Source organism: Anolis sagrei, chromosome 4 (genome assembly GCF_037176765.1).
Source record: "Anolis sagrei isolate rAnoSag1 chromosome 4, rAnoSag1.mat, whole genome shotgun sequence".
In the NCBI taxonomy this organism is placed as follows: domain Eukaryota; kingdom Metazoa; phylum Chordata; class Lepidosauria; order Squamata; family Dactyloidae; genus Anolis; species Anolis sagrei.
The window spans coordinates 81,007,449-81,033,102 of NC_090024.1; the positions used below are offsets into that span (position 1 = coordinate 81,007,449).

A 25,654-nucleotide genomic window follows, 5' to 3' on the forward strand; every position below is an offset into this window, starting at 1 on the left:
GAGAAAAGCAAAGAAATAATAATATTTCTTTTTTTAATTATAAAGCCCTATATGGCTGAAGTCCAAGAAGTGTTGACTGCATTCCATCTTAGCTACAACTTTTTTAACAGATATACTGCAATGCATCTTTATTTTTGGTTTTTTTTGGGGGGGGGGGGATTGGGTGGTATCAATGCCTTTTTATTTTGGAAAATAACATCTTCAGATTACACTCTTTTGGCTTTTAATAATATTTATTCTGGATTTTTACATGCTAGGTTTGCCACGGATTCTTAGATTTCCCCCTCTTAATTATTTTACATATAGATTTATCTGCTTTCCTAGTGTCACTTTGTGCACCACACCCCTACATTTTAAAGTATTGCAAATACTGTTTTTTGCTCCTGGAGCTACTTAGCGAAATCTCCAAAATGGTACAAATGCCCTCCACACACACAGATGGCAGTTGGAGGCATTTGAGACCAAAATGAAATTGCACAAAGACTGGGTATCCTGAGCCCAAAAGTTGCCCACCCCCTACATTGTAGGAGCATTAATCTGCTGCAAGATGGTTGCAAAGGACATTAATATTTTGGTTGCCTATCCATATCACAGATACCTGATGCTAACAAGGGAATCTTTAAAAAGTCTCAGAATACCTTCTCCTAAGCAGAAATAAGAATGCTCTTGGCATTAAAGACTTGGAATATGCTAGTGTTGTCGAACAACACTGATTATTCAACAACGTCAAGATTACAGGAATACGAAATATATTGGCAACCAAATAATCAGGATTGTGTTCTTCAACGAGATGCCAAGTTCAAGATGCCAAAAGCTAAGACTGCAAATACACTTGTGAATACTTAGCTGCATCTGTGCACCTGTTTTGCCCTAGGATGTTCAGTGTACCTTATGTCACAACATATGGAATACATGATCACAGCTGCTTCTCGGCAGCAAGAATTCCTTTCTACATTTCTTACCAACATATAAGCTGTCTGTGATTGTATAATGATGTCACTAATATTTTATAGTAGTGAGCTACAAGTAATTAAGCACTTGAAATTCATATTGTTAAACTTTAAATCACCAAAATTCCAAAATACTGCTCCCAAAACAGTAACATAAGAAATTGCCCACCTTATCTCTAAACATATGTATATCAGTTGTAAATAATTTTAATAGGGCTAAATTTTGTATATTTTTCCATCAGTCTTTTTTATCATACTTATTTGGCTCTGCCTAAGGAATTATGTTTGCCCTCTTCCTTACTAGCTTATTAGGCAATATTTATTTTTTCAAGTTGCTTTGAAATGAGGTGCTCTAAATTGCTTTAACTGCTGCTGTTTTGATGTCATAATGTTTGATATCTTTAGTAGTCCATGTTATTTTTGGTAACTTTTTATTATCTGCATTTTACTGTTCTGAAACAGGGCTCCATTGGGACAGTTTGTACACAGAAAAGGGACTTGTAAATCTTTGGAATTACTTAATGCAAGAAAAGGAGGGCCTCCTCTGAAGATCTCAAATTTCTGGTAGGTTCCTATGGCATGAGAGAGTCTTTGAGATGTCCTGGTCCCAAGTCAATCAGGACTTTATAAGTTAACACCAGTATCTTGAATTAAACTTTGAAACAATTTGGAAGCCAGTGCATTTTTTGCAAGACCACTGTTATATTGTCTCTAAAATGTACACCTGACTTTTTGGATGCTACATTTTGTACTACAATAGTTGAAGCTACCAAACACTTTTCAAGGGCAGCTCCACATAGAGTGCACTGCAGTAGTCTAATCAGAAGACAACAAAGGCATGGACCACTGTGACTAGATCTGACAATGCCTTCCTCAAGAACTGGTGCAGCTGGTACAACAACTAAAGGTGGTCAGAGAAGTTCCTGCCCACCTCAGCAACCTAGCTGTCAAGAATCTGTGATATTTCAGAGGCCGTACAACCCCATCCAGAACAGGCTGCAAACCCAATCCCAGCACCTCCATCTTGTCTGGATTAAGTGTCAGCCTGTTCAATCCTTTACTGCATCGAGATATTGATCCAGGACTTCCACTGCCTCCTTGATATAGTTGTAAAGGAGAGAAAAAGTTGTGTACCAGCATACTGATGACACCAATCCCAAAGATCCAAATCACCATTCCCAGTAGTTTCATGTAGATGTCAAAAAGCACAGGGGACAATATTGACCCCTGTGACAGTCCACAGGCTAATGTTTTTAATTGTTTTTAATTGCCCTATACTTGTCTCGTGATGTTTTGTTTCGATGTTGTTCACCGCTTTGAGTCACCTGAGTTGCCCTGACGCGACAAATAAATAAACCACTTTGAGTCACCTGAGGGCTGAGAAAACCGGTATATAAATAAAGTAAGTAAGTAAATCAATCAAATAAATAAATAAAGGCCAAAAGGCTGAAAAAGGTCTCCCAGCACCATCCTCCAGGAACAAAGAAAGTTTGGAGCCACTGTTAGGCAATGTCCCTAAGTCCCATAGTAGCCAAACAACCCAGAAGGATATCACTGTTGATGGTATCAAATGCCACTGAAAATTGCAGGGCCAACAGTGACATATTTCTGCCTCATAAGCAGGCCTAGACCCAGATTGGAATGGCTCTTGGTAATCTATTTTATCCAGGAAAGCCTGGAGTTATACTGCTGCCACCACTCACTCTAAGACCACATTTAGGGGAGATTAGAGATTGTTATATTGATTGTTATCATAGGAAGTTGGGGTTCTCTGAAGATTTTTTTTTCAAAAATCTTAAAATTTCTTCTTTTAGAGAGGTTAGAACATAGCCCGCTTTCAAAGAAGCATTTGCAACCTCCACCATCCAACTGGTCAGTCCTCCCTCTGACAACTTTAATTAGTCAGGAAGGATATGTGTGTAATGCACAAGTGATTGGTCTTACTTCTCCAAGCAACTTGTCCACATCATGATATTGAACAAACTGAAATTCATCTATCAAAATTGGACAAATGCATGCCTCAGCTGCCTTCCCCATCTCTACCTTCAATATGGAGTTAGTCAAAATAAATCCAAGCTATTTCCTACACAATACATTTCGCTAACTCATCACAGCCCTTAGATAGGATGAAACTGATGTTTAGATTTATATCAGGAATTTTAGATACTGATTAATATTTATGGTCATATAAATGTAGAAAAAAACAACAAAGTAGAACTGTTAAAGATAATGAAACTATGAACACCCTAAGAAATGTCCAGAGTAATGAGCTGCTATATCCTCTGTGATTCAGACAATAAAAACAATTTCCTTTGAAGTTGGCGAGACTATGAAAATACAGAATATCAAGCAGGATGAAAATTACTGTTGTCTTTCATTTCAGTAATCATCACACAAAATAGTTCAAACAGCTGTTTCCAAACAATATTTTAAATTATTGCAAATGTACTCTTGGCTGCTCTACAAAATACCTTTTGTAGCACACAAAAATGTTCACAGCTTTAAAGTAATTGTAATTTTATAAGTTAAACTGACTAAAATACTCAAGAATCCTCTGTCTTATTAACATTTTGGCTGCCTCCTGATGAAGGCAAAAAAGCTTTTAAAACTGATACAAATGCTTAATACAGAACACACACTTCACTGAAATAAAATGCACAATAGGATAACCCTCACCACCCTCATTCTATAGGTCTGAGCAGGAAGAAGAAGAGAAGGCAGGTGATTGCTTACATTAGTTACTAAAAACCAGTTAACTAGTGAATTAAATATGTGCTTATTAAGCTGGATGTCATCAGTCAAAGATTAAAGCTCTAAGCAAGGTAGTCTTGATTATCTTAAAGAATGGCTATGGACAGATCACAGTTGTCTAAAGTTACAGTAATGTGTTTCTAGAAGACAAAGAGCAGGTGCATTCATCTGCAAACACAGCATTAAAAGGAAACAAATTATTGAAATTACCATGAAGCCAGCCATTTTTGTTAACAATGGTCAATTAGAAAGCTATTGAGGAAATAAGGAAATTGAGAAAAACAAGGAACTGGGAGCTGCTATGAAGTTGTGAGAAAAGAAGGAGTTAGGAGAAATGAGGACAGGACATATTGAGTGTCTCGTAATGAAAGTAATTTGTTGTGAAAGGAACTGACAGCTGATGGTTATGATGCAGGCACTATCAGTTTCACCTTTAGAAGCATGAGACCTCTTGCAATACAGAAACAAGACAGGAGATAAGGGAGAGGGATTCTGAATACCTAGTGCACCATATGAAAGCAAATATTTAGTCAAATATTAACAGGTTAACTTTATGTATTAGTTAAGCTATCTGATGCTGCCTTGAATGACCCATCCGTAGGCTATATGGAAGACCTTTGTAATGATACAGAGACTAGTTTTGACAGGTCTATATTTAAAGATCCCACTGTCATCTCGTGTCTTAAATCAAAATGGAATTACAGTATACTCTAGGATATAAAACTTTATCTGTTTCAGAGTTACTACACAAATATTCTTTCCTTTGAAGTATTGCTTCCTTCCACTGAAATAATGCTTCACACCCAAAGAAAGCTAGATCGGACATACATTTCTTTGCTTATTAATGTTTTATCTGGAAGCCATATTTTTCAACTAAGTTAAATTAGACAGTTCTCAACTTTTCAAATAGCTATTTTGTTTGCTTTTTGTAGAACCAGTGTCTTTACCTCATGGTCTCTCTAAAAATCAGGAAAGACAACATGAAAGTGGAACAGATTAAAATGAAAGAATGACTTTCTCACCATATTTATACAGTAGAGTCTTGCTTATCCAACATAAACAGACTGGCAGAACGTTGGACAAACAAAAATGTTGGATAAGGAGGTATTAAGGAAAAGCCTATTAAACATCAAATTACGTAATGATTTTACAAATTAAGCACCAAAACATCATGTTTTACAACAAATCGACAGAAAAAGCAGTTCAATACACAGTAACATTATGTAGTAATTACTGTATTTATGAATGTAGCACCAAAACATTGCAATGTATTGAAATAGTTGTGGATCCGGGCGGGTGGCAGACTGCATTGGATAATACAGAACACTGGATGAACGAAGGTTGGATAAGTGAGATTCTACTGTAGTTCTAATGATTCTGCCATTCACTATAGTAAAAGGCATGGACATAAAAGGGCAAAATAATATTTGTAATTGAAAGATTAAAAAACACGATTATTTGCCACTGTAAAAGGAATTACCATATATACTTTGGGGGCCAAAATTATGGCTCTTAATATGACCCGTAGGTAAGTCAAGGATACAACTTTCAGAACTCATTCTGCAGAAACATCCAGTAATGAAAGTAATGCATTAACATTTGGTAATAGAAGTAATAAATGCAGACAGATGACGGTCACTACTATACCACAGCTCACATATAACTCGGAGTTTAGGGAGATGTTTTCAGGACAGGGTGCAACTCAGCTTTTCAAACTCAGCAGGTATCTTCCCTGATGCAATTATTCATGTACTAACCCAATGTATCCATCTCTGCTAGATCTTATCAGCCAAAATGAAAAACAGTGAAGATTATATGTGATGGTACTAACTAATTCAAGCATCATTAGGCCACAATAACTAAAAATGATCCCAAGGAATCTGACTAGATGGTGCACTGGGCACCTCTTTATATTTGGCACTAGATTCTAAGCAAACACAAGTTACTTTCTCGTTGAGGTGCTTGGCACATTTATCACAGCAGGTAACTGACAGTTCTATTTCTAAAGCCTTCAAGCCTGATTCCAACAGACCTCTCTACTCAGCATGCTGAGGACAAAATAGTAGAAGCATAATGCCTTTCCCCCCCTCTTTTATCAACTTCGCTTCTGCACAATGAGATTAAATAAATTTAGAGGAAAGGCTTAACGGAAGATATTCTCCATGACAACATATACTTCAGCATTAAATGTAAGCAAAGGAATAATCAAGTCATATTATTTCATTTGAGCCAGCCATTCTACCAAAAGATCCTAATATACACTTCAAAAACTTCAACTGACACACAGGCACGCAAGATAAAGTGCATGAGTTGGCAGCATTGATGTTTTTATACAGAAATCTATCTGTTTTAATATCTAGCCTATAATGCACCAGAACAGTACTGGAACACTGTATTGACAGTGGGATACAAGAACCCTTAAAGTTATCTCTTTATGACTCACAAAAAATCAATATAATGGGACTATGTCAGCTCAGGATAGCTGGCAAAAATACATTTTCTTTTTAAGTACTTGCAAACACAGTCACTAGATATTACTGTTGTTGCTTGTCAAGTACTAGAAAAACATAATTAGCATTTTACTAGTCATTCTTAAGTTTGAGAGAATACAGAATAATGTGTTGAAAGCCTTCAAGCAGCAGAAAAAAGTGTGTGTGTGTGGCACATTTCCCCCTACATGGGAGATTATTATGTACATATCATTGCTTCAACTTTCAGCTCAATGAAAAAAAGAAAATGGCACAAACAAAAATCGCAGTCATAGTTTTGCATCTTTCACTATATTCAATAACTAATATATTTGTTTTCTCATTTAACCTTTCTATTTAAAATAAGTTCAATTGTAGTACTGTACATTCCTATGCATGTTCAACTGCTTTTATAATGAATTTTTTTCACATTAATATCTAAAACTAGACAATCAAACTTCGAAACACTCACTCTCTCTGACCTTTTGTTTTTGAGTCATATGTCTTTGAAGCCTCTTAGCCAGTGGTTCTCAACCTGTGTGTCCCCAGATGTTTTGGCCTTCAACTCCCAGAAATCTTAACAGCTGGTAAACTGGCTGGGATTTCTGGAAGTTTTGGCCACAGGACCCACAGGCTGAGAACTGCTCTAAGCTAATAGTGGCACTAAAACCTCAGGCTTAGCAACTACATGAGGTTGGAGAACCACAAAGGACAGTTGGAACTCATCACAACTTCTAACATTCTTGATTCACCGAAGTTTGCAAGCAATAACATTTGGTAATGGCAGATCATCAACCCAGACCCAAATACACTGGCGTTTTTTAGGCCCTGTGCGACAGATCCCCCCATCCAGGCTCATTCTGTAATTCCAATCCTCAGAATCCCATCACCCACCCTCACCTTGCTCTCACTGAATGCCTTCTGGGATCAAGAACTTGGGCCTTAGGGTAATCCCTAATAAGTGGATTTGTAGCTATCTTGTTGTGGGTTACTTGTGTTTAGTGTGACCAGCCTCCACCCATCTCTAATACAAAATCTATCCCTTTCAAATCCAAAATCTATCTGGTCTTTGAAAAAGAAAAACACCCTTTCTGAAATATTTATTCCCTGCAGGAAATGTTTTGCCACCAAATCTTCTATAAATCATGTATGGACATAAACCAGAGATGATAACACTCTTTTCATTGCATTTTCAAAGTATTTATCTTTGAAAGTACAGCCAGTTCTCCATGTTCACACTGGATCTCCCTATGAATCTCTAGGTTCTCCGATGTGACTCTATGATCAATTACCTACCAATGGAAACCACACAGGAGCATCTAGAGATCAAAAAGAGAATGTTTTAATCATATATCTGCAAATAATCAAATCTGTAAAAGTCAAACCCACAAACGTGGAGAGCTAACAGTACCTTCTTTACATATCATCAAAGCCAACAGAGGAGTTCCTTCAGCTTGATGCTATTGCGGGTATATTTACACTGTAGAATGAGTGCAGTTTGACCACTTTAATTGTCATGACTCAATGGTATGGAATCATGGGAGTTGTTATTTAGTAAAACACTCGATCTCGCTGGCAGAGGAGGTTAACAACCTTGTAAAACTGTAACTCCCATGATTCCATAACAATGAGCGATGGCAATTAAACTGGTGTCAAACTGCATTTATTCTACAGTGGAGATGCATCCTAGGCCCCTTTTGAGATCTCAGACTTCTGGGACTACTTTTGGCTTCATTTCATTCTCTTTCTATTTCCCATTTTATTCTCTTTCTGTCTTCATATATAAGGAACACCCGTCCCTTTATGTACCTGCCTGAAGATTGAGGTCTACTGGGGGACCCTCCTCTGCGTCCCACCAATAGTGGTCAATACGGGCAGGTCCTCCTCAGCTGTGACACTCAAACTACTGACTCTCCTCCCCTTGCAGATGCAATAGATTTCATTGATGTGCCAAGTGAAAACTTAAGACCTTAGGGTCTGACTGATTCATCTCAAATACTGATGTATTTCGTTTTGAACCTTTTCACCATTTAAAGCTGTTTATCTCATTGTTTTTAGTATATTTAAATTCTTGTTTATTATTTTAAATAATTTTAATACATTTGTTTTAATTTTATTTGAGATCTTTTTGATATTGTGAAGGGGGAAAAGATGTACCCTGAAATAAATAAACAAGACAACAAATAATGTAGCTATCAAAGAAAAACTGTGAATAAATTAATAATTCCAAAGTATTTTATTAACTTACATTGTGTCAAAAAGGATCCTCAAGAATTTGAATAGTCAAAGAGAACACAATTAAAAATATGTGTTGCATTAATAGTATTAAGATCAAGGTGACAAGTGTTTCATAGCTTTAATAGTCCAATGTGATAGCCCGAAAAAACCTACAACAACCCAGTCCAATATGAGTTGCACTGAGCCAAAATAAATAAATGAATCAGCCTTTTAAAAGAGAAAAAGGCTCAGGGCCACTTCCCATTTTAGCCACTTATTGTTTGGGCGATAGCACAATGACTGGAAAATATCTAGAGGCATTTTCTGATGTTCACTTGAGTCAACATTAATGACGTTTTCAGACATGTGCTTCAGCACAACATTTTATTATGTACAGAAATAACATAAAAAGTAGTCATCTTAAGACACAAAGAGGGAAATAAATGAAGAAGCAGGGGAGCTTCCAAATCTACTTTTGGGGACAGCTCCCAAAATTCAGCAGCTAGCTAACTACTTTTTTTCCAAGGTGAAGAATGCTGGCTAGATTCAGAAGTAGTGCTGCCTCAAAATATTGCCATTTGTAGAAAACAGCACAATATGATAAGCTTTATGTTTGATCCCCACATTATCTGAGGACTTCATACTTCAACTACTATTTCTTTTCCCTTTCCTACAACCGATACAGAATCCACCCATCATTCTGCTCTATGAAGATTTTAAAAAACACCACAAACTTTATGTAATAGCTCTGGAAAAATCAAATGATGCACTGCCCAGGAGCAGATAACCCATTTGTGTGTGACCCACACAGACCTATATCCCAGAATATCAAGGAAGAAAATCCCACAATATCTGCCTTGAACTGGGTTATCTGAGTCCACACTCAGAAAATGTGGAATTTTCTGCTTTGATATTCTGGGATATAGGGCTATGTGGAAGGGCCCCCAGAGATCACAAAGAATTATTCACTGGAACTGGAACTCCCAACTTCTGATTCCCAGTCTTATGCTATGAAACTACTAGAGAGGTTGCTTCTGTTGGCCGGTATCAAAAATAATGCACCACAAAATAACATTTTCATCTCTGGATAGGTCTTCAATAAGTGTCCTAGAAAGATGGCTTACTGCCCAGAGAGTTATGTGGGCAAGTTGTTAGAAGGTCCCTCTCCCTCTTTGGTATGTATTATAGTTATAAACAGTAGCTGTTGATGATCACCAAGAAAACCCCAAACCCACCTGGAGATATGCCTATAGCAGAGTAAGGCCCCATCTACACTGCCAGATAAAATCCAGATTATCTGTTTTGAACTGGATTAAATGACAGTGTAGACTAACACAATCCAATTCAAAGCAGATAATCAGGATTTTACCTGGAAGTGTAGATGGGGCCTAAGAACATCATACAAAAGGTTGATACCCACAATGACCAATCAGACATCTATGGGAAGTTCATAAACAGGTCTTTTTTTCAATAGCATTTTCCCTCTCATATTCCCCAACAACTGATATATAGAGGTTTAGTGCCTCTGATGGTAGAAGTGATATATAACCATCCTGACAGGAATTATAGTCTTATCCTCAATGAATCATCTCTTTCAAAAACATCAAGATTTGTAGCCATTACTGCAGCACATGGCAAATAAATACCAACGTACTTCTATATTATGTGAAGAATGACTCAGTAGTTTCAGGGTCCTTCCACACAGCCATATAACCCAGAACATCAAGGCAGATTAATCCCACATTTTCTGCTTTGAACTGGAATATATGGCAGTGTGGACTCAGATAACCCAGTTCAAAGCAGATATTGTGGGATTTTCTGCCTTGATATTCTGGGTTATATGGCTGTGTGGAAGGGCTCTCAGTCTCTAACACAAGAGTTTTCTAACTTTTAAGCAGAGGACAGATTCATGGTCCCTCAGACTGTTGGGGGATGGGGACAAACTATAGTTTGAAAAAAAAATGAACAAAATGAACAGTGAACAAATGCACACTGCCAATATTGTATTTGTAGTGTAAAAAACCATGAAAGAACAATACAATAATTAAAATGAAGAACAATTTTAACCAACATAAACATGTCAGTATTTTAATGGGAAGTGTAGACCTGCTTTTGGCTGATGGGATAGTCAAGTTAATGAGAATTGTTGTTGTTTTGTGCCTTCAAGTTGTTTCAGACTTAAGGCAACCCTAAGTAAAAAGTTATTGGGGGGAGATGACCTTGAGGGTTTGGGGGTTCCTGCTCTAACCATTCAGGTTCCATGGATTTCCTTAGTTTCAACATTAGAGCAGAGGGAGAAAAGCTGCTCTGTGTCCACATTGTGTAATTGATACACATATTAATGCACATTTCTTACGTCTTGTCTTATCAATTTGCATCATTGGTATTTGTACTATGATGGTGATGGAATAAAGTTACTCTGGAATCATCTTGACTGTTATATTATGACATGATGAGTATATGTCTGTGGTTACAAGCTCACTTGCCACACGCATTATTGGGTAGGCATTGGAAACATTTTCAGGACAGTGATCTGGACCAATTTCTGATTTTTTTAAAAAAAAAAACTCCTCCCCCCCTCCCAAAATTAGAATACATTAGTTGTTATAGCACACTTACAATTGTAGTGAGACTAGTATTTCAACTCCGACCTACTATTATTTATTAAAACCAGATACAGAAGTTTGGTTCTAGTCAGAATTTTAAGGTTTTGATGGTCTGGTTTAAATTTTAATATTTAAGGCTGGAAGACTGCATGCATCTGAAGCCCATTTATCTGCACTCCTGTTCTGACCAGTGAAAGAAATAAACCAAACCTATTATTTCAAAATAAGACATACTTGTTCACTGCCCCTTCCCATCTAATAATTATTTTCATATTGAATGTTCTTGGAACAATTCCTGGAGAAATGTACTGGTCTGGTTTCAATGATAGAAGAAACTAGAGAAGCATAGAAAGCTATACCACATCAGGAAGGGTGGGAAGCGGGAATGGCATAGTTAAGTACAATTATTGTATCAATGTTAGAGAATATAGCATTAGTCCATGTATATATACATGTGTACTTTGTATGAATGCATAAAATTTAAAAAATAAAAATCAAATTCCTTTAAAGAAAAGGAAGGCTTGACTTAATCATGCACATATCACTTGCAACTGGAGAAGCAAAACAAACCATAGAGCTTTGTTACATGACTACACATGTTGTCCAAACATGGCACTCTTTCTTTTTCGTTTGTTTTAATGAATTTCTACCCAAGAAAACAGAGACTCAAAACCAAATCTGGATCATTTCTATACAGAAGAGTATCAAATCAAGTAAGAAAATGTACACAAATCTGCACAATGCAACAAATAAACCGTGGGGCTCATTAGACAATATGCACCACAGAGCTAGTTACTGATAATCCAGATCAAGACAGGTCTCTGGATTATCATGCAATATAAGATGTCCCACTGTCTTGCTTAATTGGTGAGAATTTGAAAATATGAAAATAATGCCTAAGTAAATAATAAAATTTGCTCGCGGGTTAACTTTTATCTAATGTTAGTATAAAACAGGCAAGCAATTTATTGGAAAAATTTCACAGCCCATCTATAGTATCAACAGATAATTTCAATAATTTCTAGTTCCTGGAAATGACATGACAAAATCCAGACATATTTTTCTACGTTAAAATTCTAGTTAGTACATTCCTGCAATGCCAATATTCTATATTCTAGACGCTTTAACTTTCTTATGTATTTTTCCTCCCATTCCTACCTATAAGATATTATATAGTTAAGAAATAAATATACTGTAAGAAATGTGAACACCAAAGAATAAGACATCACGTACTAAACTACACAAAATGTGGATCACTGTTATGTCATAAGACAAGAGACAAGAATTGCAATATAGATTGATCAGCATGTCATGAAATTATGTTCAAGGTAAAAAAAAACCTTGTCATTTTGGAATATGGTTATTACTGATTTTTTTATAAACAGAGAAGTATAATATATATAGGCAACATCTAAGAACACAATTCACCACATAGCTAAGTATATGAAACATTTTGTAAAGAAGGGTTGCATAGTAAGCTGAGAATAACTCCATATTTGAACCTAACTGAAGCATACACAAGCTCCCTTTATGTTTAATAACATTTTTCTTAATAAGATTTGCCATTTTTTAAATTTCACTACACTTAAGCAAAGAAATGTTCATTTACAAAACAACACTTTTTGACTACTGCTTTTAATACAAAAATCACAACAGAAGCAAATCTCCCATTTTCATATCTTACAAGTACAAAAGAGGTCATGGGCTGCTATGCTAATTCTTTTAACAAGCCATTTCAAATGTACTAAATCCAAGACCTGCTTAATTTTATAACATGCTTGTAAAGGATGCCAACAACCAGTGTCAAATTAACAATTTAATAGAAATACTCCTGACGACTAAACATGGCACAGTTTAATAAATCGGTTTTCAGTGATATTAGTAACATCTTTTTCAAAAGAGAATTAGTCTGCTGGGGGGAAAATATCCAATGCCCAGTAACACACAGTTCTGTGAACACATTTAAAATTACAGATATAAATCATAATTAGTTTAGATTCATGCCTGCTCATCTATGAATTTCATTTTGTCATCAAGGGAAATGAACAATAACTTCTGCTATGAAATATGTCTTTTCCCATTTTATTCTGATTAGCTACATGAAGCGAATACCTAGCGATTCCACTGACAGATTATGCATTAAAAGCTAACCAACACGATTGCTTAATAACAGCTTGAAATTATTTTTATGCTTTAAACTAGCCTTTTAATAATAACAGCTCAGCAAATGACAACCATAATAAACTTTCACCTACAAGAATTCCTCTGATTATTCTCCGTGGTGCCTGGAGAGGACATGGCAGAAAGAAAACGCCAAGTAAACAGAAGCACAGTCCTGGTCAAGTGAAATCCCCAATTACCAAGCAGCTCCAGTGATGTGCATCTTTCTTAAGGTAGAAAAAGAAGGCTGATGCTACAGATCCATTCGTCCTCCAAAAGAACAAAACAGGATATGTCACTTCTCAATTGGCCATTCACATAAAATTTAGGAATACAGTAGCATTTCCTTCCATTGCTGCTCCAAAAGCTGAATGCAAGCTGTCAGGAGATGTGGCATACCAGAATGCATGCCTGCATCTGGGAGCATACCACATGCTGTTCAAAACCAGGGGTGGAAAAAAGGTCCAAAGGAATGTATTCACCGTGAATATTTGAGAGCGTAACACAATACAATACATTACTCAAATGAATCCATCACTGAATATATTCATTTTCAAACAGCCAGTGTTGATTTAGCACCCCATTCCCCAAATTACTGATCAGTATAGCTCTAATAAAACAAACAAGATTATGTACTAGTCTAAGTAGAAATGCATTTCCTTTCTTATGCATGCACACGCACAAGGCTGCACTTCAAAACACCATACTAAATATTATGTTAATATATGAATATGCACATTGTCAACAATATTAAAATCCAAATCCACGTGTTTTTTTTGTACTCCAGGTTACTGTCAACATCACTCTTATTTATCATCTCAATAGTATGAGCTTTGAGGTTTTTTTTATAAGTCTTCAAGCTAAATTTGCTGAGCAATATTATCCATATCTATTTAGAAATAAGCTCCACTGAATTAAATACAATTCACTCCCTAGTTTAAATGAAGAAAACTGAAGCCATAAATATAAATATTACTTTCTGGCAAGCCCAGAAGTATCCAGAAAACTCATTATTTCAACAGTCATTTTCAGCATGACTTGAAATGTAATAGTTCACACAATTTCAGCTACAATTATTTAGCTTATTAAACCCCCAAAATGTAATCCAATTACTAGAGCAACATCATATGCAATACAAATAGGCAGTAACAACAACTAATGTTGGAAAACACAAATGTGAACTGTTCATTTGTACCACTGTCTAAAACACTACCCACAATCTACACAGTCTAATGTTCCTGTAGAGCGAGGGATAAAATCACAGGGCATCTAGTCCAGCTCCCTGCCATGCAGGAAAAGCACAATGTTAATATATAGGTTGCCAATGGAATATGTAGCATTCAGAAAATATAAACTCTGTTCTGCAATTTTACATGATAAAAGGCACCATTTAAGTTTGTTGATTTTTAACAATGTACTCAATTCTTGCTCCTCTAGGGATAGATCTAAAGTGCCTAATACAATGGAGTGCAACTACTCTGTTCAAAAAGCATAACGCTGTGCCATATCTTGTGGAATATCAGCTAAGAGACAGATTGCAGAATGAGCTCTGTGGTCCCAGATACTCTCAGAACCAAGTATTATGTTGATAGTAGCGGAGGCACAATTTCTCAGTGATTCCTTCCTAATTTCTGGGAAGTATGCAGGCAAAGTACTTTCCATTCCAGCTGCAAACTATCATGAAACATTATCACCTTATGCCTACTGTATTTCCTCTTGCCCTCCAACACTCAGAAGTGAGAAATCTTCTATCTGGGGCCAAGCCACCAAGCCTTGTTGCAAGGAAGCAGCTGTTTGTATACCATGCTATGTGGCTTTCATCTTGTTAGCAGGACTCAAAGAGGCAGGAAATGCTGCATTCTCTATGTACATCGCTGACTTCAGATGCATTATTCAAAGATAGATGTTAGAAAGAATGAGGAGGACTGGGCAACTTCTTTAGGTTTGAAAACCTGCTTCTTAATCACAGACAGATACACTCTATAACTAGAAGGGATACTTGACATGCTTCATAAGAGTTAATTTGCCTTTGATCTCTTGAGCAGATCCTCTTCCTTTCTTTGGATGGCATGTAATAGGGTTAAGGTTTCTTTGGATGGGAAAAAAGATTTACTTCTAGCTGTGGTAGATAGATGTAAATGGAAACGTATTCATTCATCAATTGCTTCCAAAAATCCATAGCCTGCAGGGCACACCAGAAGTTTGATACCTCCTGGCTGCTTTTACTGATACTGAATAAGATGTGTATTCTGTTACTCTCCAACCTTTGTTTCTTTTGTCATTACTTTAATCATTAAGTATTAATTTCAACTTGTCACAACAATCTCTAACAATCTGACAAGACTTCTCTCCCTAACAGATCCGCATTCTGTCTCAGTTTCAGGCCTCAGTGCAAGGGGAAAGAAAGGAAAAATGAGCTCAGGTTTCATTCTAATAATGTTATTACATGGCCTATAATGAAATCAGAACAAATGTTTCTGATTTGTAGGTATCAACACATATTGTGTATTCAGTTCATAAATACACAAGCTAGGCTTCTTTGGATTTTAATGCGAATTTCAAATACCACAAAAGGTACATTTAATTAATACAAATATATAAGCAGTCTTTCCCTAGATCAGATAAGACATCCATTTATAAGTTAACCTTCTGCACGTTTAGAGTAATTTAACAGTGGGATACACTTCTAAATCTGCAGGTCTGAGAGTGGGCAGGCAGCTGAAAGCCACCCTTTCTTTTAGTGTGTTGGCTTTTTATCCCAGGACCTGACACACTCTTTTTGCAGGCTTGGGGTACTGTTGACCAATAAGAAGCTGAGGAGGGCAGGTCTTTCATGAGGGGAATCACTCAGGTATATGGGGAGAATGATAAAATCAATTCCCACAAGACTATTGTGGCAGTCTGGTCTTTAGTGGCTTTTCCCCCACCCATCAACCAGTCATGAAGTTGGAAGAGACCACACAGGCCATCCAGTACAACCTCCTGCCATGCAAGAAAAGTACAATCAATCAGAGCACACACACACACCCCCCAAACAAATGGCCTGTTTAAACCTCTGTTTAAAAGCTTCCAAAGAAGGAGCCTCCACCACACTCAGAGGCAGAGTTTCACTGCTGAAAAACTCTTATAGTCAGGAAGTTCTTCATGTTAACGTTCAGGTGGAATCTCCTGTAATTTGAGCCCATTACTCTGAGCCCTAGTCTCCAGGGGAGCAGAAAACAGGTCTGCTCCCTCTTCCTTATGACATCCTTTCAACTATTGAAACATGGTGATCACGTCTCCTCTCAACCTTCTCTTCAGCAGGCTAAACATATCCAGCTCGTTAAGCCCTTCTCATAGGATATGGTTTTCAGATCCTTGATTATTTTAGTCACCCTCCTCTGGACACATTTCAATTTGTAAGTATCATTCTTGAATTGTGGTGCCCAGAACTGGTCTCTAATCTGTTGAGGTCATTTTGAATTCTGGGTTGTTGTAGGTTTTTTGGGCTATATGGCCATGTTCCAAAAGCATTCTCTCCTGACATTTCATCTGCATCTATGGCAGGCATCCTCAGAGATAGTGAGGTCATAACCTCTGAGGACGCCTGCCATAGTTGCAGGCGAAATGTCAGGAGATAATGCTTCTGGAACATGGCCATATAGTACGAAAAACCTACAACAACCCAGTGATTCCAGCCATTGACAATACATTCTGAATTCCATCTTCTGGAGTATTGGCCATCCCTCCCAACTTGATGAGCATGCCTCTAAACCTTCATCCAAGTCATTAGTAAAGATGTTGGATGTTGAACAGCCCTGGGACAAGGACAGAATGCTGTGGCACTCTACTAGTCACTTCTTTCCAGGATGAAGAGGTCACTCAACTAATCCTCCTAACAGTGGTAGGTCATATTTTACTAGTTGCTGTTTGTTTATTTTTGGTTGGGTTTTTTGGGGGGGGGGGGGGAGAGCTGTTTAATAATGTTTCATTATTTCACATTGTCTTGTTATGCAACTTTGTCACAATATAAGGCGATGTGGCATGTAACTAAGTCCAGGGGGATAAGGAGACATTTTACAGAGGCCACCTTAAGAAACCCTTGTAAAGTAACATTTACGGACCTCCATGAAGTAGCAGGATACTGGAGGCAGATCTTGTTTGGGAGTCTGAACAGCCAAGTGACATAAGAACTGAATAATGACTATCACCCACATTGATTTCTTGGATTCACTCCCTGGTTGACCCCTGCCCCCAACAGGCAGACCAAGAGTTGAAGTACATATATTAGACAATTGGGGAAGGCGGTATCATGTCAGAAGCGAATTGAGAATTATACTGCAAGTCGCTTCTGATGTGAGAGAACTGGCCTATGAACTGGCCTAGAAAACAGGGCCTCCAAAACTGGACAGAACATGCAAGGCAGTGTATAGTTCATTGGCAAAAATTCAACTTTCCAAGGTTCTGAACAGAAGAAATATTTCTGTTCCAACAGACCTTTAAACTGCCTTTCTATATCTTTACTAATCCGTAATATGCAAGTCAGTATTCTAACACAGACTACACTACAGTTTCCATGATGCTGTGCTATTAAGTGCTGGTTTAATTAAGGCAGTAATTAACCTGCTCAGGGAGGTTTTCCATTTTCAGCAGAATCACTGCTTGCGAATCCTCTCCTTCTTGCCTGTTCATGCAAGACAACATTAAGGAACACACTAGACATCACAGTGAAGTCATGCAGATCAATGAATGCATGGCTCAGAATGGAGCTAACAATAGCATGAAATGTTTCCAAAACAATCCTATCAGATTGGTTCAATGCCTCACATAGCTTAAATACAGCAAAGGAGAATAATTCCTTAATATTACTAATCAATTCACGTATACATCAAAGAAGTAAGATTTCATCAAATATATTGTAATTTTCCTTCTTCACAAGATTTAATCACCCAGGAATGACCCAGGAATGACCAAGACAATGGAACGGATGAGGATTGAACGAGAGGACATAATTCTTTTTAAATTGTTATTATGCACTGTCTTTATGTTTAAATGCACTTTAATGTTTTTGCTTTATTAATGTATGTATTTTTACGACATCAAATTGTACCGACTGTGTATACCGCCCTGAGTCGCCTTCGGGCTGATATGGGCGGGATAGAAATAATGTAAATAAATAAATAAATAATGTAAACAAATCATCAGTAGTTTTATTCTCGATCTAAACTGGATTAATTAGGGAAGAGCAGTTCTAATAAGTAGATTTTAGAGTTGAGATAGATTTGATGATACACTGTTGGTTTTTATGCATTATTATAGGGAATAAAAAGCAAATACTAAACTGGCTCCTCCTTCAAAAAATGACTGCTGCCTTTTATTGTACTGATTTCTTCCACATGCCTCCGTATCTTTAAAAGGTACCAATATGAGTCTGTTGGTATTTTACAAATATATTTAAATCTAATCAGTTTACTCATTTAAAGCCAGATTAAATGAACTACAAATATTGAATAGGCAAACAACCCTACCTTTGAAATTTTCTTCTTTATTAATAAGGAATGTTCATGTTTCAATGAGCTTTAACTACAATCAAAATCTTTTTCATGCACCGTTTTGCATTTTTAATTAGTTTGTTTACCATCCTCTAGCCTAATCACCATGTTAGGAGATGCTTCTGGGGTTCTTTATTTGCACATGGAATGCAAGAATGTCTGAAAGGAGACTAGATGTAAACTTCTCCTTAATGTACAAGACTTCTATATAAAGAGGGAGGGTGCTGGACTTTTTTTAATTTTGACATTTCATTTGGACTGAACTGCAAGTAATTTTTCCTCACCTTTGCATAAGCCATAATACTCACTGTGTAAACTCTTTCTTCTAGAGAAGTAAGTCTGTCACTCTAACAAAAGCACCAATTACTGCAGCCTAACTATGGCTCCACATGAAAAGTTAGTTGTCAATACAGTTTACTGCATAAAAAATTCTCCCCGTCAGTTTTTCCACAACTGCAATGGTATTATCTTCTAAGCAAGATTAACTAGGAGTATATTGCTATTTGCATTATAATGGGAGAATCTAGGCCATTAATTTTGTATATTCTCCTCCTTCAAGGAGTTTCAAGATTTCCTACTGAGGTTCAGATCACACCAACATGGCTACACTACTTATTTGTGTATTCCATTTTTTGACAATATAAATGACAAACATAGCAGTAATGTCTCTCAACAAAATAGAGACAAATGCTTCTGGAAAAAAGAGGCATGGATGTTCATTTTAGAAATATGCAGTAATTGCATTGTATTCTCTACTGAGAAGATACAACCAACATCCAGCAAAAGTGAAGTAAATTATCACTAAGCACTGGGCATGATTATAAATAGTAACAAATCAATTTCAAAACACAAAAAATCCAAATTCCTCAAAACAGTGATATCTTTATTGGGCCAACTGAAAAGCACAAATTACATACTGCAATTTCCAATGCTTCGTTGGCATTTTTATCAAGTAAATATGTCAAAAATCATACAGGGAAATAATAAAGATGATGTTAAGCATCACATTTTGTCCCTGATGTTACTCCTGTTGTCAGTCAAGATGGTCCGGAGAGGTATCTATGCAGACAGATGCCACTCTCCTCCTTCACCATGTGGGAATTTGGGGTTTTGTTCTATTTTGCTACATTGCCAACATGTTTAACCCTTAATATGCGGGGTCTAGATCTGAAGAAGCCATCTTCAGAAGTTCAAACATAGCAGAATACAGATCGTATTCTGCATAGTCCTATAAGATTTTTTTTTACAATAAATAAAGGAAACATATATAACACAGAAAAAGTACAAACAAATATTTTAAGTAGATTTTTTAAAGTATCAAAAGCGCAGGATTCTTCCAATGAGACAAAGAAACATTCAGTGGGCTAAACTTTCAATATGTTATTCAACTGTGACCAAAAGGAGTTAAATTGGAATACAGTGACTTCAAACAAAGCAGACATGGCATCTCATCTCATCTAGATTCCAATACATTACGAACTCAAGAAATAAATCCTAGCTGCCAAGCCTCCATTAGCACAGAGAAATGTTTCTCATTGAATTTCTGGATATTTATCTACTCTGCACATCAAATCTCTATGTGAGAGGTCCTCCACCCCATCCAATGCTGTGAAATCCATTAAATAACTGTTTGTGGGTCTTATGAGAGTCTTATTATTAATATGATTCCATATTAATATTAAGCCACTGGGATTATTTCTGGAATATAACAAAGCAAGCAACTTCATAAATGCCATGAACTGCAGAGTCCTGGTCTAGAAAGATTGGATTAAGAGCCCCAAATTCCTAATTACAGTATGATAAATACCTTCAGGCCTAAATTTTGTGAATAATGTAGCTGTTATCTCAACAGCCACTAATTGAAAGTAGATGTCAAATCCTTCCCTCCCCAAAATTCGCAAAGGTTCCCTCTTCCCAGGAACCGCTGAGCACCACTCGGTTTGGCACGCTCCTAGCCAGTTGGCCAGTCAGGAGGCAGGGCCCACCCTGGCAGCATCTTTGGCTGGGCCCTGCTTAAAAGCAGGCCAGCCCAGTGCAGCTTTTCCAGAGAGGGCCTGGCACCTTTCTAAGAACCTAGCTAATGTTATAAAGGCCAGGTCACTAGCAGGAGAAGTGGTGGCCATGGCATAGATGATGGCCTTCCATAAGAGGGTGTCCCTGAGTGCTAATGCCAAATGGGACATCATTAACGATAAAATTTGGTTAACTGAGGTGGGCTCATTCACCACCTGTCTTTCCCAAAGGAAATCAGTCAATGATGCTATACCCCAATGCTGTGTTCAGGTAAATATGCCTTTTGATCATGCGGTCAATTTGGTACAAGCTTGTTGCTCTCATGCCTTGTGGCCAAATGCAACATTCAGTCAACCTTTAGGCTGCTCTCAGTGGACTTCAACCTCCTTGGCTTCTAATCTGATTGACAAACACTGATATTTTGATAAGGCCATGCTTGTGGGTAGTGCTGTAAGCCATATTTGCAAATATGATTTGCCTCTGTCTCTGAGGCAAATCAGTACATTGTAACCAATAAACAAGTTGTGACCTTGGTTATTCCAACTTCTCAGGAACTGTTTCTTTGGGCAGGCATAGGAGGTGAGAGGTCACCATTACCCAGACAATACAAATTGTATAAAACAGTAACTGTTCACATTGCTGAATCTCTACAGCAGTGGTGCACAACATGTGGCCCTCCAGGTATTTGGGACTCCAACTACCAGACGCCCTAGCCAGCTTGTCTAATGGTCAGGAATTTTGGGAGTTAAAGTCCAAAACTCCTGGAGCTGTGCACCACTGTTATACAAGAATCAACAATTTGAGACCAGTTTTGAAAAGCTGGCCATACAAAAATAACAAGTAAATTAGTATAACCTGTCTAGAAAAATGTGGGAAAACATTTGAAACTCCCCAATTATCATGCAGAAATATAAGAAATATATGTCAGTGTTGATAAGTATGCAGTGTGTGATGTTTAGTGTGAAGTCTAAAGTTGGAAATGCAAGGTTCAGTTAAATGGGCAAGTTCTGCTAAAACCACCATCACATTTCCTTCATACAAAATAATTAACAGAAGGTTAACCTTCTGTTAATTATTTTGTATGAAGGAAATGTGATGGTGGTTTTAGCAGAACTTGCCCATTCAACTGAACCTTGCATTTCCAACTTTAGACTTCACACTAAACATCACACACTGCATACTTATCAACACTGACATAAACCCAAAAGCACAGATCCTTACAGACAGCCATGACTTCTACAAGAATCTTCACTACACATTACCATCAAATCATTGGTGATCTCTGCAGATGTATTCTGTGATTTGAGGGTGATCTATTAATAAGCCAAGTAAAAGTTGTGATGTCAACAGTGACAAGAAATTAGTTAGAAACCTATTTCTTCAATAGCCTTTGAAAGACTGTGAGAAGAAAAAGATAAATGATATGCAACACAGTTTATTTTACTGGTCTAAACATCTAAACATGTCACAGTTTATTCTACTGGTCTAAACCTCTTTTTTAAAAGAAAAGAATCTGTCTTATAACTGAAATAAGAGTTTCCAGTTGACTACAGAATTTAAGGAAATTGCTGATATCTAATAGATGTCAAAATTAGTTTAAGAATTACAATAACTACCAAACCTAGGAGTGATGACATTATTATATGAATATGAGAAGTCATAGTCTATTTTCTGTTCTCTATCTGTAGATAACCAGTAAACTGAGTCTATTCAAGATCTATGATATGTCCCTTTATTTTCAAAACTCAAATCTGGAAGACCTTTAAAAAGAAGTAGAGTTATAACAGTCTTTCTATGAGTGCAAATATCAATCCTCATTCAACAGCACATAATCAGATTAATCTGCCCTATGGCCTTCTAGTAATATGGCCTTTACTTAGAACTGTCATAGTATGAAGACATTTTCAAATGCTGAGCTAAAACAAAGTGATGTTTTATATAACATGTCACCTATAATTTCCAGGGATTAAAATCACTATGTTATGCAAGATAATATCACCTACTCAACAAAAGTATACTTGGAACAAATCCTAAAAAAATCTTTTAATGACAGATTTCAGATTAACATTTGGCTACTTATAAATTTCCCCTCAACGGTTTATGTATAGTAGGCATGCTTATCAACAGCAAGAACCCTGCTTCATCACAGGTCTCATCTAATTCACCCAAATTATAATAAATACTGCAGACTCGCCATGGGGCACAACAGGGCCCAATACCCTACTCTGCACCTGGCATGCAACACAAAAACAATACATTGGGTCAATCCAGGAATGGAAAATATGTCCATATGTCTCAAATCTCTATTCAAGCTTTCCTCTATTCATTACAGTACACAGGCATCATATACAGACAGTCCCCAAGTTAAGAACAAGGCAGGTTCCATAGGTTTGTTCTTAAGTTGAATTTGTTTCTAAGTCAGAACAGGTATGTTTCTTAAGTGTAAATCTAGGCCAAAAATAATAATTTCTTAGTTTTGGGCAGCATAGGAAAGAATTAACACCCCTGTCTGTTTGTTTTACTGTCTGTGACCCTCTTCAGAAGATTTCACCTCACTTTCTGTCCCTGTGACAATTGTATTTTGAAAATTTTGGTTTGTTGTGAAAATAAGAATTGGTGATAAAGCTTCAGCTGAGACACCTTTTCCCCATGATAACTCTGTCAGGAATGAATTTCCGTTCCAAGAGTCAGATTTCTCTAATTTCCTGTTGTCTCATCCCCATTCTTAACTATGAGTCATTTGTCAATCAGATGATTGTAACTTAGGGACTGCCTGTACACAGTTTTGCAGCTTTATTACCAAGCACAGCAACTCAACTTGTGTGCTAGTACTGAAGAGTATAGATGAGACACTTGTAATAACATGATAGTTAAAGATGATCTGAAAAATTCATTTGCCTAGATGTGACTAGTTTAATGTTGAAACAAAATAAAAGCAAAAGTTTTTAAAAATCTGATTGTTCAAAGTTAGGTCTCAAGAGAAAAATAAATAAATTACCTTTGAAGACTTCAAGTTCTTTCCTGTAGAAATAAAAAAATATATGAACAATCAGAGACATAACTGTACAAATCATTTACTAGCCAACAAAAAAAATTAGCTACTGCAACATGTTGTAACAATTGTAGAATAACCTAAATTAATATGTACAGGCATCAGCAATAAGGCAACTGGGCTAACTGAAACATGTTTGTTCATCTCCCAAATACGTTTTCAATTTATTCCACTATTCATTCTGAATCAAAAGAAAGAAGAAAAAGTGACAAAATCTGTGTAAGGTTTAGGGTGAAAACAGACCACAGTTAGTTTTGAATGATGTCTGTTTTTAACAGACTGCTCTACCTCTATAAGTATGTCTCTCCAGATGTCACTAGATTCTAAAGAATCATGGGAGGTGGAGCCTCACAACATCTCGAGGATCACTCTGCTCTATCCAGTGTTTTTTCATTTCTTTCTGGTTTGTTTTCACGTAAAGAAAAGATTGCATTTGTTTCCAAATAGTATAGGTAATGTTTAATGAACACTTCCTTCTAATGTTCGTTAAACTGATCTAGTTACATTGATCTTAATGTCTGTGCATGTACATATATGCATGGTGTCTCCTTTGTGGGGTACAAAACAGTTTCCTAAAACTAATAATATAGACAAAATAACAAACACAATGGGGAAACCCTCTGACCTGTCTCACAACTCCAAGCAAATGATTGTAAAATGGATTATTAATTTCAAAACATTTTCACACACATCATCATAGAACCAGAAGAAACTTCCAGTTGAAATTTTTGCTTACAGCAGCATGATTTTGTTCAGTATTCCCTAGTCTAGGTGATGCTAAAAGCTATGGTATTTTGTTGACATATTCAAGATAAGAGAAAAGAGAAAGAACACATGCACAAACTAAATAGTAAGTGACATAGAGGAGAAAGGCAGAGTAAGCACTTCAAGCAGTGGAAGTGTTCATTCTGTGAGTAGACAGAAAGAGAATGAACTAAGGAAAGTCACAAAAACCTAATGCAAGAAGCTAGCCAAAGATAAGGTACAGAAAAGGAAGAAGAGAACACTGGGATTCACAGTGAGTAGACTACTAGCAGACAGTACTGGCTGAGTGCAACTCCTTAGTAACTTATCTTTCACAACCAAGAGACAAAAATAAAATGTTTCTATCTAAATTCACACTGTAGATCAAACCCTCTATTAAAAACTCAACGGTACTTTTGTTTGCTTGGATCTGTTTTTAAATTTGTTCAGATCACAGCTCCACAGAAGAGTCTAACAAAAGTCATGGAATCAATTTCCAGACTAAGATACTTTAAATACAATAATCTAAGAAACAGGAAAGAAACTGAAGAAAATATGATGTTCATAGGCTCCCTGAAGTCCCAAGGGTCCATGAACATATATTAAAAATAACTGGCCAACCCCCCCCCCCTACTTTCTCAAGAGAGTACTGAAAGCAGCTAATCTAAAATTATCACACAAGCATGTTTAACAAAAAGACTCAGACAATTTATGTCCTATGTAATCATATAGAGGGCCCTTAATATCTTCTGAGTTTGGTTCCAAGAACCCCCACCACATCCATGGATACCAACATCTGTGGATGCTCGAGTGCCATTATATATAACCGAGTAATAAAACAGTATCCCTTATATATAATGGCAAAATAAAGGTTTGAATTTGGAAGGTTTTTTTCAATATTTTCAAACTGTGAATGGTTGAGTTTTTTGATATGGAGGGTCAACAGTATTAATAAAGTCAGTGCAAAGGCTAAACTAGATCAACTATGAAGTTTAAGGATTTAACATACTTTTATGATGGATTTTAGAATTTGCTACTAATGAAGAAAAATCTGATAGAATTTTTTTTCAGATTTTAGAATTTAGATTTTAGAATTTGTTACTGTTGAACTATCCGATATAAAAATCTCTTGGTGGGATATAAACACAGATCCATAACAATG

The 25,654-nt window shown here is 36.7% G+C and overlaps 1 protein-coding gene across 2 annotated transcripts in view; it reads right to left on the reverse strand.

Annotated features, from left to right (window-relative positions):
• DTNBP1 (dystrobrevin binding protein 1) overlaps window positions 1-25,654 on the reverse strand; it is a 61,326-nt gene that overhangs the window by 13,329 nt on the left and 22,343 nt on the right. For both annotated transcript variants that reach the window (XM_060774863.2, XM_067467503.1), the window contains exon 7: window positions 23,695-23,717. In XM_060774863.2, coding sequence (XP_060630846.1) covers window positions 23,695-23,717 — 23 coding nt within the window. The remainder of the gene's footprint in view (window positions 1-23,694; window positions 23,718-25,654) is intronic.